The sequence below is a fragment of the Mobula birostris genome, chromosome 2 (assembly GCF_030028105.1).
Source record: "Mobula birostris isolate sMobBir1 chromosome 2, sMobBir1.hap1, whole genome shotgun sequence".
NCBI classification, from domain to species: domain Eukaryota; kingdom Metazoa; phylum Chordata; class Chondrichthyes; order Myliobatiformes; family Myliobatidae; genus Mobula; species Mobula birostris.
This window is the reverse complement of record NC_092371.1, coordinates 94775678-94792678: the sequence shown is the minus strand read 5'-3', so window position 1 is coordinate 94792678 and position 17001 is coordinate 94775678. Positions and strand designations below refer to the sequence as shown.

General features: G+C 41.7%; 1 protein-coding gene across 1 annotated transcript in view; it reads right to left on the bottom strand.

Annotated features, from left to right (window-relative positions):
* rab35b (RAB35, member RAS oncogene family b) overlaps window positions 1–17001 on the bottom strand; it is a 112998-nt gene that overhangs the window by 64755 nt on the left and 31242 nt on the right. Inside the window, exons 2-3 of the mRNA XM_072245255.1 lie at window positions 16199–16249; window positions 11430–11553 (exon numbers count right to left, since the gene is read on the bottom strand). Coding sequence (XP_072101356.1) covers window positions 11430–11553; window positions 16199–16249 — 175 coding nt within the window. The remainder of the gene's footprint in view (window positions 1–11429; window positions 11554–16198; window positions 16250–17001) is intronic.

The window sequence follows — 17001 nt, the reverse complement described above, 5'->3', positions numbered from 1 at the left end:
CAGATAGTATAAAAGGTTGTCATAGGTTACAATGGGACATTGAGAGGATGCAGAGCTGGGCTGAGCAAATGGAGTTCAGTCTGGAAAAATGTGGAATGATTCACTCTGGAAGGTCAAATTTGAAGGCGGAATACAGGGTTAAGGGCAAGGTTCTTAGCAGTGTGTAGAAGCAGAAAGATTGGAGTACACGTCCATAGATCCAAAGTTGCTGTGCAAGTTTAGAGGGTGGCTAAGGTGTATGGTGTGTTGGCCTTCATTAATTGGGTTCAGGAGCCATGAGGAAATGTAGCAGCTGGAATTAATTGGAATATTGTGTTCAGTTCTGGTCACCTCATTATAAGGGTGCAAAATGCCTATGAAAGTTCTCAGTTATCCAGGTCAAGCAGTAGTGAATCAAGGCAACTCGACTTGTTGTGTTGCCTGGAAGACATTTCATCACTCATCTGAGAGGCTTCTTCAGTTTTGATCAATGGTGGGTAGTTTTCTGGCTCATAAGCTCTGAGTTGTTTAAAGGCATAGCAAACACCTGAGAGTCGTTAAAGAGTCATAAAGGTAATGCAAGGGTCATTAGTCTTATCTTTGCATGAATGGAAGTGTAAACTGTGGTGGAGACACCAGGGTAGAGACGTTAGGACTACAGCTACGTCTATACTATGCCGGATAATTTTGAAAATGCCGGTTTCGAGTAAAAACGACAGGCATCCACACTAAGTGTTTTTCAATATATCTCTGTCCACATTAGATGGACATTTGGGCAAATCTCCTCCTACTGGGCATGCACAGGACACACAGAAAACAAGCGAAGAGGAAATGATATACTTGGTGCACGTTTGTCCAGTTACGGAGTAGAAAAAATTAAAAGGAATTGCTCTTGGCTCTCGCACAGGTGGACTTAAAACTAAAAAAAACAAATACTGTAGCGTATGGAGGCAACCGACAGGGAGTTCACGGACAGTATGACTCGGCTGACGGCGAACATTGAAAAACTGACTAACTCTGTTGCATTAATAAAGTACCTTGTTAAATGTGTAAAAAATGTCTGCATCAGTGTTATCTTGTATTTCCATACAATGTTACATTAGGCTATTACACATCTATTGTCAGAGAAGTACTTGCATAAGTAGGTAAACCACCATGGTTCTTGATCCTCCAAAATATCCCACATGGAATTTAAACTGGAGGTGGTGGAGGGTGTTTTCTGTCCTTACCTTCATACAAGCAAGGACAGAAAACAGGGCAAAGTGAGTATACTTATTTATTCAGTAAGCTATGGGTCAAAGTATTTGGTTGGTACATTTCTAACTTTTCTGGCTTCAGTTTCGTTGCCGTCTGTTCTGAAATTGTTAGGTTCTGCAAAGCGCAGAATCAAATATCGCTGTGATGATTGTACGCTCTAGTATCAACTGTTTGGCGACAATAAAGTAATCACAATAATAATAAAACAATGAAATGCCGCGCTGCCGCCATCTGTTGTGGCACGTCATGGCAGCGGTTTTAAAAAGCTCCGGTTACCCCGTACACACTGCTACGGATATTAGGCGTTTTCAGATTTATTCAGTCTGGAGACCGTTTCTGAAAATCTCAGTTTTCAGAGGCTGAAAACACCGTTTCAGTGTGGACAGAAGGTCAAAACGAAGAGAAAAGGCTTCGTTTTCAAAATTATCTGGCATAGTGTGGACGTAGCCTACATTGCAAGTGGCTGGTAGGTGGTGTCATACCCCATTATTCAGAAAAGTGGGATTCAAATTCCTGTGTTTTTCCTAAACATGCCCTTACACTTCCTCCCTTACCACCATTCAGGGCCCCAGACAGTCCTTCCAGGTGAAGCGACACTTCACCTGTGAGTCGGCTGGATCCGGTGCTCCCGATGTGTCCTTCTATATATTGGCGAGACCCGACGCAGACTGGGAGACCGCTTTGCTGAACACCTACGCTCTGTCCGCCAGAGAAAGCAGGATCTCCCAGTGGCCACACATATTAATTCCATGCTCCATTCTCATTCTGATATGTCTATCCACGGCCTCCCCTACTGTAAAGATGAAGCCACACTCAGGTTGGAGGAACAACACCTTATATTCCGTCTGGGTAGCCTCCAACCTGATGGTATGAACATTGACTTCTCAAACTTCCGCTAATGCCCCACCTCTCCCTCGTACCCCATCCGTTATTTATTTATATACACACATTCTTTCTCTCTCCTTTTTCTCCCTCTGTCCCTCTCACTATACCCCTTGCCCATCCTCTGGGTTTTTCCCCCCTCCCCCTTTTCTTTCTCCCTGGGCCTCCTGTCCCATGATCCTCTCATAATCCTTTTGCCAATTAACTGTTCAGCTCTTGGCTCCATCCCTCCCCCTCCTGTCTTCTCCTATCATTTTGGATCTCCCCCATCCCCTCTCAAATCTCTTACTAGCCCTTCTTTCAGTTAGTCCTGACGAAGGGTCTCCGCCCGAAATATTGACTGTACCTCTTCCTAGAGATGCTGCCTGGCCTGCTGCGTTCACCAGCAACTTTGATGTGTGTTGCTTGAATTTCCAGCATCTGCAGAATTCCTCGTGTTTGCAGACAGAAACTCGTCCACCCTGAGGATCCTACACCCAAACGTAAATTGCTATCCAATGCAATGAGAGCTGCACAAATTTGTACATCAGTGAGACAAACAACCACTTCACAAACGGATGGCCCAATACAGATCAAGATTCGACTGTATATCTACACCTAGAGGACAAAAGAGCACATTTTGGACAGGGAAGACAGAATATTTGAAAGAAGGGTTAAGGAAGCCATCTTTGTCAAAATGGAAAACCCATCCCTGAACAGAGGGAGTGGGGTAACACCACCTATCAGCTACTTACAATGCAGTTCTAACATCCCTTCCCCAGTGTCTTCACAACAGTACACACCTCCATTCATGCAAAGATACAACTAATAACCCTCTACTTTACTCTATGACTCTTAATGACCCTCATGTGATTGCAATACCTTTAAACAACAGAACCAGAAAACTACTCACCATGGATCAAAACCGAAGAAGCCTGTCGGATGAGTGAGAGTCTTCTAGACAACACAACAAGTCCCATTGCCTTGATTCAGTACTGTTTCAAGGGTGCAAAAGCTTTAGAGGGGGTGCAGAGGATGCTGCCTAGATTTGAGAACATATCTAACGAAGATAGTTGAGTGAGATAGGGCTTTTCTCTTTGGAGCAATGAAGAGTGAGATGCAATTTGATAGAGGTATACAAGATGACAAGAAGCATAGATCAAGTGGCTAGCCAGAGACTTTTTCCAAGGGCAGAAATGGTTAATACCAAGGGGTCATAGTTTTAAGGCAATTGGAGGGAAGTATAAAGTGGGATGTCAGAGGCAAGTTGTTATTTTTAATAAACAGAATGGTGAGTGTGTGCATCACCCTACCAGGGGTGGTGCTAGAAGCAGATACATGAAGGGCATTTAAGAAATTCTTAGATAGCACATGGATGATAGAAATATGGAGGTTTACATAGGAAGCTGGATCAATCTTTGAGTACGTTAAAGGTTGGCACAACATCGTATGCTGAAAGGCTTGTACTGTGCTGTGGCATCCTATGTTCTACAGTATTCCTTCATTATTTATACTGAAATACAAAGTAGCTTTGGGAAAATACCTAAGGATAGGGAGCAATAATTTAATAAGCACAGGCCAAAGAGTTTGGATGTTGCAACCAACTATGGTGTGTGAAAACAAAGTGTGGAAAAATGCTATTTTAAGTAATAGCTAGAAAGATTCTTTGCTCATCTTCATAGACTAAACAAAATAGGAATTCAGATAAAATACTCATAACTTTCACTTCAATATCACTACAGCTGTTGGCAAGCTAAGCGGGCAAGAGATTTTGGTAATGAGAAATACAAAATAAGTAGCAAACAAGACACTTTCAGCACAAGTATAACCAATCTATTTTGCCTGTCACGATCATAATCAACTCTAAATTCCAAATACCATCTATATGAACCTTGAACATGCAAGAGACTTCACTTTCCAGTAAAGAGTAAGTACACACAAAAGACCTTCCTTCCATAAATTCAGGGGTCAGCCTAGTTCTCCAATCAGGAGAAAAACAGATTCAAGTCACCATTGTTACATCTGATTACCAAACTATTGTCCAAACAGGACAGATTTTAATGGTAGAAGTCTTGAAGTTAGTTCTGACTATTATTACCAGCAGTCAGCCCTCCTTTATCAATCGTGATCTCTTTGCAGGATGATCATCTAACAGTGAACACACAGTTTTTACAGAACTAGTTTCATCTTAATTTGCAACTGTTATGATAAACTGGACCATTATTTAATGCAGCAAGTGAAATTTAAAACCCTGGTCAGAAAGGCAGACAAAGATGATTGCAAAGGTCATGTTAAAGGAGACAAACAATTCAGGGAACAATTTAAGTTAACAGTTCGAAAGACTCAATCTGCTGTCAATTTCCTGCCTGTTGTCCTCAACAAGAATGCCATAGGAAATGACATCATGAAAGTTAAACCACAACCAATTATAACCAAATTAAGGCTTGTAATATCTTGCAGGTAAAACAGGATAGCTTACCATTCATAGGATTAAATCATCACCTAAAACACTATTTAAACTAATTGTTTTTAAACTATAGGGAAATCAATGATGACCTGTAACAATTAAGCACAATACTGGCTATAAGATTGTGAACTGAACAAGGGATCATAGATCAGATTGTACAGAGAAACCCCCCAAAAACTGATGCAACATGCTTAGTTGGATTACCCCCGCTCTATAACTGAAATATGTTTCTCATACACACAAGTCATAGAGAGCATCACATAGTTATGACGGCTTATTTCAACCTTTGTTTCTTTAATTTTAACAACATTAATGTTTCAGTGCATGTGTCTGTTCACGCTTTCATCGTATGCTGGAGAAAGTGGTTAGGAAACCACAACTCAATAACAGGAAGGTCATACTTAGCTGATTTTGTCAGAGTCCAGCTTATGGGACACTCTTAAAATGAGCTACTCTACTTGGAGAAGTCAATAAGCATTTCCTCACACAAATGATGGAAATAGGAAAATCTCAGCTACTCAAAATAACTGTGGAGATTGAGTTCAAAATCAATTTAAAAGGAGCTTTCTGTTGTTAGGGAGGCAAGTAAAAACTTTGGAACCAAAACTGCCACAGGAAACTAATGGATCAGGCAGGATCCTGGTGATGGCATGTATATTGCAAGGCTCAGCGTCTTATCAGATTTTGAAAAATAGTGTTAATTTATCTGCTTGTTTCCTGCGTGTTCGCTCGATTCGGCAATGCAAATTACACTTACAGCAAACAGTCACTTTTGGACATTAACTATCGATGCACCAACACAGTTTTGGATTATTCGTTCAACTTCGACCAACTACCTCTGAAGTAAGGACACCGCGGACCTGCATTCAACTCACTCCAACCGGAAGGGCCCAGCACCGACGTTGAGATCGTAAACAAAGACGGGGGAAGCGTGGAGGTCTGCGTGCTAGGCTAAAGCCTCACACAATGAAGGCTTATGAATTGCAACGTCATGTTTTTTATGGAGACATGGCTAAACAGTGATGTCCCAAACAATGTGGTGGAACTGGACGGGCGCACAGTCTTCAGGGCTGACAGAGCTGCAACAGCGACAGGTAAAAGTAGGGGAGGTGGTTTATGTATCTACATGAATCAATCATGGTGTTAACTCTACCACTGCTGACACTTATTGCTCTGCTGAACTGGAATACCTGATTATTAAGTGCAGACCTTTTTATCAACCTCGAGAGTTTACATGCATCATTGCTGTCGCAGTTTATGTTCCACTGGATACTAATGCTAAAGTAGCCATGAAAGACCTTAGTGCCACCATTGGCAAGCTGCAGACATTGTATCCAGACGGAGCCTTTATTGTCACTGGGTACTTTAATCATTGTAACCTACGTACCGTGCTTCCAAGATTTTACCAAAATGTATCATGCACCACAAGGGGTAATAAAACCTTAGATCATGTCTACGCAAATGTAGCTGACACTTACAAAGCCACTACCCTCCCCCACCTGGGACAGTCGGACCATCTTTCATTGTTTCTGCTTCCCAAGTAGAGCCGGTCAATAAACGTGTGAAAGCCACAATGAAGACTATTAAGATCTGGCTGCAGGGTGCTGACTCTGCTCTGCAGCACCAATTCCAGCACACAGACTGGAGCGTGTTTGCTGCCCATGCCACCACAGACCCTCAGACTAACATTGATTTATATACCAACTCTGTCCTTGAGCACATCAACAAGTATGTAGATAGAGTGACATCACAAAAACAAAAGTTTTCCCCAATCAGAAACCATGGATGAACAGAGAAGTTCCCCTTCTGCTCAAAGCCAGAGATTCAGCCTTCAGGTCTGGAGACTGGAAGGCTCACAGCTCAGCCAGGGCCAACCTGAGGAGGGGAATCTCTCAGGCTAAACACATATACAAACAGAGAGTCAAGGAGCATTTCAACTCCTTGGACCCCCGGCGCATGTGGCATGGAATACAGGTCATTAGACTTCAAACCACCTAGTGCTGTGCCTCCTTCCAGCTCTGCTTCCCTCCCTGATGAGCTCAATTACGTCTACTCTCGCTTTGACCGAGAGAACAAGGTAGTCACCCTCAAAGCGGATCTTCCACCTGGTGAACTGCCTCTCTCACTTTCCACCTCCGATGTTTGAGCCACCTTGAGCAGGGTGAATTTATGGAAGGCAGCTGGTCCAGATGGAATATCTGGCCATGTGCTCGGAGTCTATGCACATTAGTTGGCCAGGGTCTTCACGGACATTTTTAATCTGTCCCTGGCACAGGCAGTTGCCTCCACAAGCTTCAAGGTTGCCACCATCGTGCCAGTGCTGAAGCATTCCACTGCCACTGGCCTGAATGACTTCTGTCCAGTTGCATTCACCCCCATCGTTGCAAAGTGCCTTGACAGACTGGTTCTATCACATCTGAAATTCTGTCTACCCACTGCGCTGGACCCCCATCAATTTGCCTATCACACCAACAGGTCAACAGAGGACGCCATCTCCACGGGACTTCACTCTGCCCTGACCCACCTGGACAGAATGCTGTTCATTAACTTTAGTTCAGCATTCAATACTGTGATCCCCTCCAAACTTCGCCAGCTTGGTATCAGCTCATCCCTCTGCAACTGGACCTTGGACTTTCTGACTAACAGACTCCAATCAGTTAAGTTAGACCACCTCTCCTCCTCCACTCTCACCCTGAACACCGGCGTGCCTCAAGGCTGTGTGCTGAGCCCTCTTCTGTACTCCCTTTTCACCTATGACTGCATTCCTGTACATGGTTCTAACTCCACAATCAAGTTTGCAGACGAAACCACTGTGGTTGGCCTGATCAGAGGGGACGACAAGACAGCCTACAGGGACTAGGTCCAGCATCTGGCCGCGTGGTGTGCCGAAAATAATCTGGCCCTTAACACCCACAAGACCAAGGAAATCATTGTGGACTTTGGGCATGCTAGGAGCCACACGCACATCCCCATCTACATCAACGGAGCTGTAGTGCAGCGCGTATCAAGCTTCAAATTCCTTGGTGTCCACATTTCCGAGGATCTCACCTGGTCCCTGAACTCCTCCATCCTGATCAAAAAGCTGCAACAGCGCCATTACTTCCAGCGGAGCATCAAGAAAGCTCACCTCTGTTCCAGGATACTGACGGACTTTTACCGCTGTACCATTGAGAGCATACTCACCAACTGCATCTCAGTGTGGTATGGCAATTGTCCCGTATCAGACCACAAAGCACTCCAGCGTGTGGCGAAAACTGCCCAGCAGATTCTCGGCACCCAATTGCCCACCACTGAGAACATCTACCATAAACGCTGCCTGGGCAGGGTGTAAAACATTATTAAGGATGCATCTCACCCTAACCATGGACTTTTTACTCTCCTCCCATCTGGTAGGTGCTACAGGAGCCTCCGCTCCTGCACCAGCACGCACAGGAAGAGCTTCTTCCCCGAGGCTGTGACCCTGCTGAACCTCTCATCATGGTGCCCATATTGTACTGTCTCAGTACTTTTATATTTGTGTGCTGTAGCACTTACTTTTTATTTGCAGTTATTTTGTAAATAACACTATTCTTTGCATTTCTGGTCAGATGCTAACTGCATTTCATTGGCTTTGTATCTGTACTTGGCACCATGACAATAAAGTTGAATCTAATCTAATCTATAGAAAGATGAGGAATAGAACAGCAACAATATAACAGTCAATATGCTTGAGGCAGTGAACTTTTCTCCATTTCACACTTTCATGTGCCTCAAGAAAAGACCAGTGAATTGCAGCACGTTATATGCAGAAACCACTTCACTCAGTGATAGGCTACTGTCAATAACGCATTAATGAGATGGAATACAGACCTCCAGAAGCAGGGGATTAGAACACAGTTGCAAGAAAAAGTTTATGAACCCTTTGCAATTACCCAGTTTTCTGCATTCATTACACATAAAATGTGGTCTGATCTTTATCTAAGTCACAATAATAGAGAAACACAATCTGCCTGAACTAACAACACACAAACAATTGTACTTTTCATGTCTTTATTGAACACATTGTTTAATCATTTGCAGTCCAGGCTGGAAAAACTATGCGGACCCTTGTATTTAATAACTGGTAGAACCTCCTTTAGAAGCAATAACCTTCACCAAATGTTTCCTGTAGCTGCTGAACAGACTTGCAGTGTTGAAGAGGAATTTTAGACCATTCCTCCATACAAAACTGTTTCAGTTCATCAATATTTCTGGGATACCTTGCATGAACAGTCTTCCTCAGATAATGCCACAGCATCTCAATTGGGGTTAAGGTCTGGACTCTGGCCATTACAACACACAAATTTTCTTCTTTTTAAACTATTCTGTTGCTGATTTACTCTTCTGCTTTGGACCACTGTCTTGTTGCATCATCTAACTTCTATTAAGCTTCAGGTGATAGACCACTACCCTGACATTCACCTGTAAAATGTTTGATACAATTTTGAATTCATTGTTCCCCAAGGATTGCAAGCTGTCCAGACCCTGAGGCAGCAAAGCAGCCCCAAACCATGATGCTCCTTCCGCCATGCTTCACAGTTGGAATGAGGTTTTGGTGTTGGTGTGCACTACCCTTTTTCTTCCAAACATAGCAATGTGCATTTTCTGTCAAAAAGTTGACTCAGAAGCACTCTGAAACATCCAGGTAGCCTTTTGCAAACTTGAGATGTGCAACAATGTTTTTGTTTGGAGAGTAGTGGTTTCCTCAGTGGTGTCCTTCCATGAACGCCATTCTTGTTCAGTGTTTTTCTTCTAGTGGGCACCACTTTAACAAGTTCTAGAGATTTCTTACAGTATGTGTCCTTTTTATAGGGCAGGGCACCTCTACAACCCACACCTCCAATCTCATTGATTGGAACAGGTGACTCCAAATAGCTTTTGTAGAAGGCATTACTCCAGAGATTCACATACTTTTTTTGAACCTAGACGGTGATTGTTTAAATGGCATTCTCAGCATTGATGAGAAGTAGTACAATTGTTTGTGTGTTATTAGTTAGGCAAAGTGTTTGTTTATTATTGTGACTTCGATGAAGATCAGACCACATTTCATGAGCAATTAATGCAGAAAACCATGTAATTGCAAAGGGTTCACAAACTTTTTCTTGCAACTATAGCTATATTCTGAGGGAAAGAGTTCAATAGCAAAATGTGTGATAAAGATAATCAAAAAGAGCTAGAGACGACTAAAAGTTGTAAGTGAATTTAGACTGCAATATTTGGGCAATACCAAAAGTCAAGATCTAATTGATGGTTTCTTCAACCTTTGTAATTATTCACATTTGAACAAAGGGTGGAAACTATTTTCACTCAGTCCTTTGATTTTTTTTTTGTTCAATATACATCTAATAACCTGTAAACATTTATGGGCTTTCTGAATCCTTCTGAAAGCAAACCTTTAATAAGCTTCAGTGATATTCGCCAAATACCTAATCAACTCTAGAACAAAAGGGCATACCTATAAAGCTCTACCTCCTGAACTCAATAGTTACTACAATGCCCTAGCATTTCAGCTTGCTTTATTTATTGAGATAGGTCCTTCGGCCCCTTGAGCCTCGCCACCCAGCAATGCAAATTTAACCCTAACCTAATCACGGGACAATTTACAAGGACCAATTAACCTACCAAGCAGTACGAGTAGCACGAGGGCTACAGGAGGAAACCCACAGGGGGAACGTATAAACCCCTTACAGACAGTGGTGGGAAATGAACCCGGGTTGCTGGCATTGTAAAGAGTGCTAACCACTGTGCTTTCACCCACCCCTTTAGACACACTGCTGCCAGATTTTGCCTTTCATAGTACAGCTATGGAATTAAGGCCAATTGGATATTTGGGATTAGAGGATGAACTTTGTTCAGCACATTTGAAGTCTGCTGTCCTCTCATTAATGTACCTGATTTTGCTCGTAAGATTTGCCATCACAAGATCAACATAAACTCACATCAATTAACATCAACAATTGCTTAACACTGAGTAGGAGAATTAAGGGGTGGTTGTCCAAGGGCAGTTTCAATTTACCTGCCACACCTGAAGGGTGTGTCACAATGAGAGAAGGCTCCAAGAACACTGGTTGACCAAACTAAAAATTCCTGGTTTCAATTCTGGAGGTAAAACTTTGAGGGTTCTGATTCTGATTATGTTCAGATCTAGTTGCTCATTATAGGAAGGAAGTAGAAGCTTTAGAGAGGACACAGAGGAGTTTTAGCAGGATGCCTGGATTAGAAAGCATGCCTTATGGAGGAATGGTTGAGTGAGCTAGGACTTTTCTCTTTGGAGAGAACGATGACAGAGAACTTAATTTTTAAATTATAATTTATAGTATATTTTATGTATTGCACTGTACTACAGCCACAAAACAAATGTCACAACATTTGTCAGTAATAATAAACCTGATTTTGAAACTTCAACCTTTTCTATTCAAAAAGGTAACCATGTCTGCAATTTGGTAATGCAAACTGCACTACACTTCTCAACTCACTCAAAGAATGAGATTTGATTCCAAATAATGCCGATTTTTGTATATTTTGTTAAGTGCTCTTGATACAAGCATTCTTTTACATAGTAGAAATATTAAGATGAGTATTTTAAATCAACCTTCTATGCTTCCATATGGAAGCAAACATATTCAATTTATACAATGTGAAAAATTGTGTGTTTGGATTCCCTTTGTACTTTGTAGAAAGCACAATCCTCCTAGGCAATGATAATACATGGCTCCCATAATTCCATTACAACTCAAGCTACAGCATCCAGATAGCAAACAGTCAACTGCCCAACCCATCAACATGAAATCTGCTTAAGGGTTAACAGCACAAGTCTACAAAGTGGCTGGTTGGGAAGTGGACTCACGTGGAGGTGATGGTTCGAAATCGTTCTTGCCCAGCTGTGTCCCAGATCTGCAACTTAACTTTCTCGCCATTGATTTCCACTGTTCTTATCTTAAAATCCACCCCTATTGTAGTTATGTAGCTGCCTATGGATAAAGGAAAGTAGAGCACAATTGCTTAAAATTCAACAGAGATATTTTTCTGGTCCAAGTAGAGAAGTCAAAATAGACTAGTGAATAGCTGAGGGAAGCAATTAGAATCATTACATTCTAGCATAAACAGTATTTCTGCAGATTGTAGCAAGGCTTTTCATCGAATGTTATGTATAAACATTGGCATTCCATTCCCCATAAAGTATAAATCATTCTAAATAATTGAAGGTGGCTTAAGAAAAAGAATCCTGTAAAGATTGCAAATTTGAAATAATGGAAAATGCTGCAAATACTTTGACTAGGCAGCATCTGAAGAGAAAGAAACTACATTAACACATCAAGCTGTGACTTTATATTGAAAGATAATGGATCTAAAATTTTAACCATTTCTTTCTCACATATGCTCAACTTTGAACATTTCCAACATTTTCTACTTGAAATTGGCTTTTGACCAGATCAAGATAATGTTCCACAGTAGTTGCAGCTACTGTTTTGGGAATCTTACACTCATGCAGAGGAAAAGAGAAAAGTAGTGATTAATCCATAATATTTCTGGTCAAACTGTTGCTCCTACACTAGAAAAAGCTTCTTCCACTGAGATGCTGGTACATCATTTGGAAATGCCAACAGGATCAAAATTTAGTTTCAAACAAAGTTTAAACATCACGTACATGTGCCAGTTTTAGAAAGTATTTCAGCATTGACAGTACACAGGTGAGCCAAGATATATCTGCACAAATCACTGTGGAATGAATGAATAAAGGAAAGGAACAAAATGGCCAGTGGGAGGCTTTTAAGAACATGATCCCAAGAGCCCAGGGGCAGCATAGGGTGAAGGGTAAACCTGGCAAGTTTAGGAAACCCTGGCTAACAAGATACATTGAAGCTCTGGACAAAAGAAAGAGGCACATATTGGGTTTAGATCAGGGATGAGTGAATACCCTAATAGATATAAAAAAATTAGGAATATACTCAAGATAGAAATCAGCACCATGAAGTGGATCTAACAAGGAAGGTTACAGAAAATCCCAAGATGTTCTATAGCTGTATTTATAGTTGTTGGGGAGGCCATAATTGGAGTAGTGTGTAGTTTTGGTTACCATGTTATAGGAAAGACGTAGTTAAACTGGAAAGAGTACAGAAAAGATGTTGCAGGGATTAAAGGGGCCTAGGTTACAGGGAATGGTTAGTCTTTATTTTCTTGTAACATAGACATTCTACAAGTATGTGAAGAACAAGAGGATAAGACGTGAGAGAATAGGACCAATCAAGTGTGACAGTGGAAAAGTGTGTATGGAACTGGAGGAGATAGCAAAGGTACCTAATGAATACTTTGCTTCAGTATTCACTATGGAAAAGGACCATGGCGATTGTAGGGATGAATTACAGTGGACTGAAAAGCTTGAGCATATAGATATTAAGGAAAAGGATGTGCCGGAGTTTATGGAAAGCATCAAGTTGGATAAATCACCGGGACCGGATGAGATATACGCCAGGCTATTGTGGGAGGTGAGGGAGGAGATTGCTGAGCCTCTGGCAATGATCTTTGCATCATCAGTGGGGATGAGAGAGGTTCTGGAGGATTGGAGGGTTGCAGATGTTGTTCCCTTATTCAAGAAAGGGAGGAGAGATGGCCCAGGAATGTTGGTAAGTTGATGGAGAAGATCCTGAGAAGCAGGATTTATGAACATTTGGAGAGGCATAACAAGATTAGGAATATTCAGCATGGCTTTGTCAAAGTATGAGCCTGATTGAATTTTTGAGAATGTGACTAAACACACTGATGAAGGTAGACCAGTAAATGTAGTGTATATAGATTTTAGCAAGGCATTTGATAAAGTACCCCATGCAAGGCTTATTGAGAAAGTAAGGAGGCATGGGATCCAAGGGGACATTGCTTTGTGGATCCAGAACTGGCTTGCCTACAGAAGGCAAAGAGTGGTTGTAAACAGGTCATATTCTGCATGGAGGTTGGTGACCAGTGGTGTGCCTCAGGGATCTGTTCTGGGACCCCTTCTCTTCAAGATTTTAATAAATGACCTGGATGAGGAAGTGGAGGGATAGGTTAGTAAATATGCTGATGACACAAAGGTTGGGGGGGTGTTGTGGATAGTGTGGAGGGCTGTCAGAGGTTACAGCGGGACATTGATAGGATGCAAATCTGGGCACAGAAGTGGCACTAATCAACCCAGATTAGTGTGAGGTGGTTCATTTTGGTAGGTGAAATATGATGGCAGAATATAGTATTAATGGTAAGACTCTTGGCAGTGTGGGGGATCAGAGGGATGTTGGGGTCCGTGTCCATAGGACACTCAAAGCTGCTGCGCAGGTTGACTGTGTGGTTAAGGCAGCACACGATGCCTTGGCTTTCAACAAACATATGACTGAGTTCAAGAGCTGAGAGGTAATGTTGCAGCTGTATAGGACCCTGGTCAAACCCCACTTGGAGTACTGTGGTCAGTTCTGGTCACCTCACTACCGGAAGGATGTGGCAAGCATAGAAAGAGTGCAGAGGAGATTTACAAGGGTGTTGCCTGGATTGGGGAGCATGCCTTATGAGAATAGGTTGAGTGAACTCAGCCTATTCTCCTTGGAGCGGCAGAGGATGAGAGGTGACCTGATAGAGGTGTATAAGGTGATGAGAGAGCACAGTTTTAAGGTGCTTGGAAGTAGGTACAGAGGAGATGTCAGGGGTAAGTGTTTTTTTGAAAACTCAGATAGAAGTGTGTGGAATGGGCTGCCGGCAACTGTGGTGAAGGCGGAATCAACAGTGTCTTTTAAGAGGCTCCTGGATAGGTACACGGAGCTCGGAAAAATAGAGGGCTATGGGTAACCCTAGGTAATTTCTAAAGCAAGTACATGTTCAGCACAGCATTGTGGGCCGAAGGGCCTGTATTGTGCTGTAGGTTTTCTACGTTTCTAGAGTAAGGGACAGCATTATAGAAGTGTTTAAAATTATGAGGCATAGATTAGATGGATGGTAACAGTCTATTTCCAAAGCAGAGGAGTCCAGAACAAAAAGCACAAGTTTAATTGAGAAGGAGATAGTTTAGAAGAGACATGAGGTGCAACTTTTTCATGCAGAGGAATGAGCTGCCAGGTAAAGTGGTTGTGGTAGGATAATAGATCTGGAAAGGAACAAAAGGAACAATAATAAGGAAAAAAAACTTGCATTGACAGGGCCGTAACTTTCTGAAAAAAAAATTCAGTAATGTTAGATAATGCTGATGTTGGGACTGATGACTTTGTTGCAAAGTTTGTAGACGAAATGAAGGTAGCTGGAGGGGCAGGTAGTTTTGAGGAAGTAGTGAGGCTACAAAATGACTTAGATTAGGAGAATGGCAGATGGAATACAGTGTCAGGAAGTGTACAGTCATGCACTTCGGTAGAAGAAATGAAAGGATAGACTATTTTCTAAATAGAGAGAAAATACAAAAGCTGAGTTGCAAAGGGACTTGGGAGTCCTTATGCAGGATTCCCTAAATATTAATTTGCAGGTTGAGTCTGTGCTTAGGAAGGCAAATGCACTACTAGTATTCATTTTGAGAGGACTAGAATATAAAAGCAAGGATGTAATGTTAAGACTTTGTAAAGCACTGGTGAGGCCTCACTTGGAGTACTATGAGCAAGTTTGGGTCCCTCATCTTAGAAAGGATGTGCTGAAACTGGAGAGGGTTCAAAGGAAGTTCATGGAAATGATTCCAGGCTTGTCACATGAAGAGCGTCTGATGGCTCCACTAGAATTCAGAAGAATGAGGGGTGACCTTATTGAAACTTATCAAATGGTGAAAGGCCTTGATAGAATGGATGTGGAGAAGAGGTTTCCTATGGTGAAAGAGTCTAAGATCAAAGGACACAGCCTCAGAATAGAGGGGCATCCATTTAGAACAGAGATGAGGAGGAATTTCTTTAAACAGAGGTGAGGAATCTGTAGAATTATTTGTCATAGGCAGCTGTGGAGCCTAAGTCTATGTATATTTAAGGCATAGGTTGATAGATTCTTGGTTGGTCAGAGCAGGAAGAGATGTGGGGAGAAGGGAAGAGATTGGGGCTGAGGGGAAGAATGGATCAGCCATGATGAAATGGTGGAGCAGACACAATGGGCAAAATGGCCAAATTCTGCTCCTATATCTTATGGTCTTATTATGATTAAAATGTGAGGAAATTTCACTTCACATTTAATAAAAATTATTTTACCCTTGTAGTGCAGTCACTGTTGCAAACTAAGGAACGATAATCCATGAATAATAATAATATTAACAATATATTTATAGAGCACTTTTCACAAATGATGTAGTTCAAAGTGCTCTACAATGGCATGAAGTGCAAACATGAAAATAAATGACAAAATGTTAGTTAACTGCAAGGTTAAATAAATGGATTTTGATTTGCCGTTTTAAAGTGTCAGCAGAGTCTGCATCCCTTAAGTTTTAGGTATTGAGTTCCACAGTGTAGGAGCATAGTTCAAAAAAGCTGACCTGCTAATGAAGAACTGTACTGTGATTAAAAACAAGGACAGAGAGCAGACAAACCTGAAAGGAAACTGCGAAATGCAAGTGCTATAAAGGGAAAACTCCTGTTCATACAGGAATGAAGGGCTGCATTTTACAGATGAAAATGAAAAACCAGCTGTGCTTACCTGAAAATGTGTTATCTGCAAACCGTAGTAGAAGACTACTTTTCCCTACACCTGTAACACAGAGCAGAACAATCAAGAGATGCAGCCTTGATCAAACACACATTTTATAGAATGAGAAGCAACTCCATACATGCGATTTCTTCAAGTGGAAACTGATATTTTACCGCTGCATTGAATTATAACCATAGGAAGCTGCATATTTAATACACCAGAACTGCATTATCTATATGCATATACATTCAGCACCCACTGTAATGTACGTCTTGTACCCAACAAAGTGGCCACAGAGCAAATTCATGATCATCTACTGCTGTAGCCCATCCACTTCAAGATTCAACATGTTGTGCATTCAGATATGCTCTTCTGCACACCACTGTTTTAACTCAAGGTTTTTTGAGATGCTGTCACCTTCCTGTCAGCTTGAACCAGTCTGGTCAGTCTCCTCTGACCTTTGTCATTAACAAGGCATTTTCACCCACATTACTGCCACACACTGGATGTTTTTTTTTGTTTTTTTTGCACAATCCTAAGTAAACTCTACTGACTGTTGAGCATGAAGATCCCAGGAGATCAGCAGTTTTTGAGATACTCAAACCACCCCATCAGGAACCAACAAACCATTCCATGGTCAAAGTCACTTGAATCACATTCCTTCCCATTCTGATATTTGGTTTGAACAACAACTGAACCTCTTGACAAGTCTGAACGCTTTTATTCATTAAGTTGCTGCCAAATGATTAGTCGATTAGATATTGGCATTAGTGAGCAGGTGTCCATATGTGCCTAATAAAGTGGACACTGAA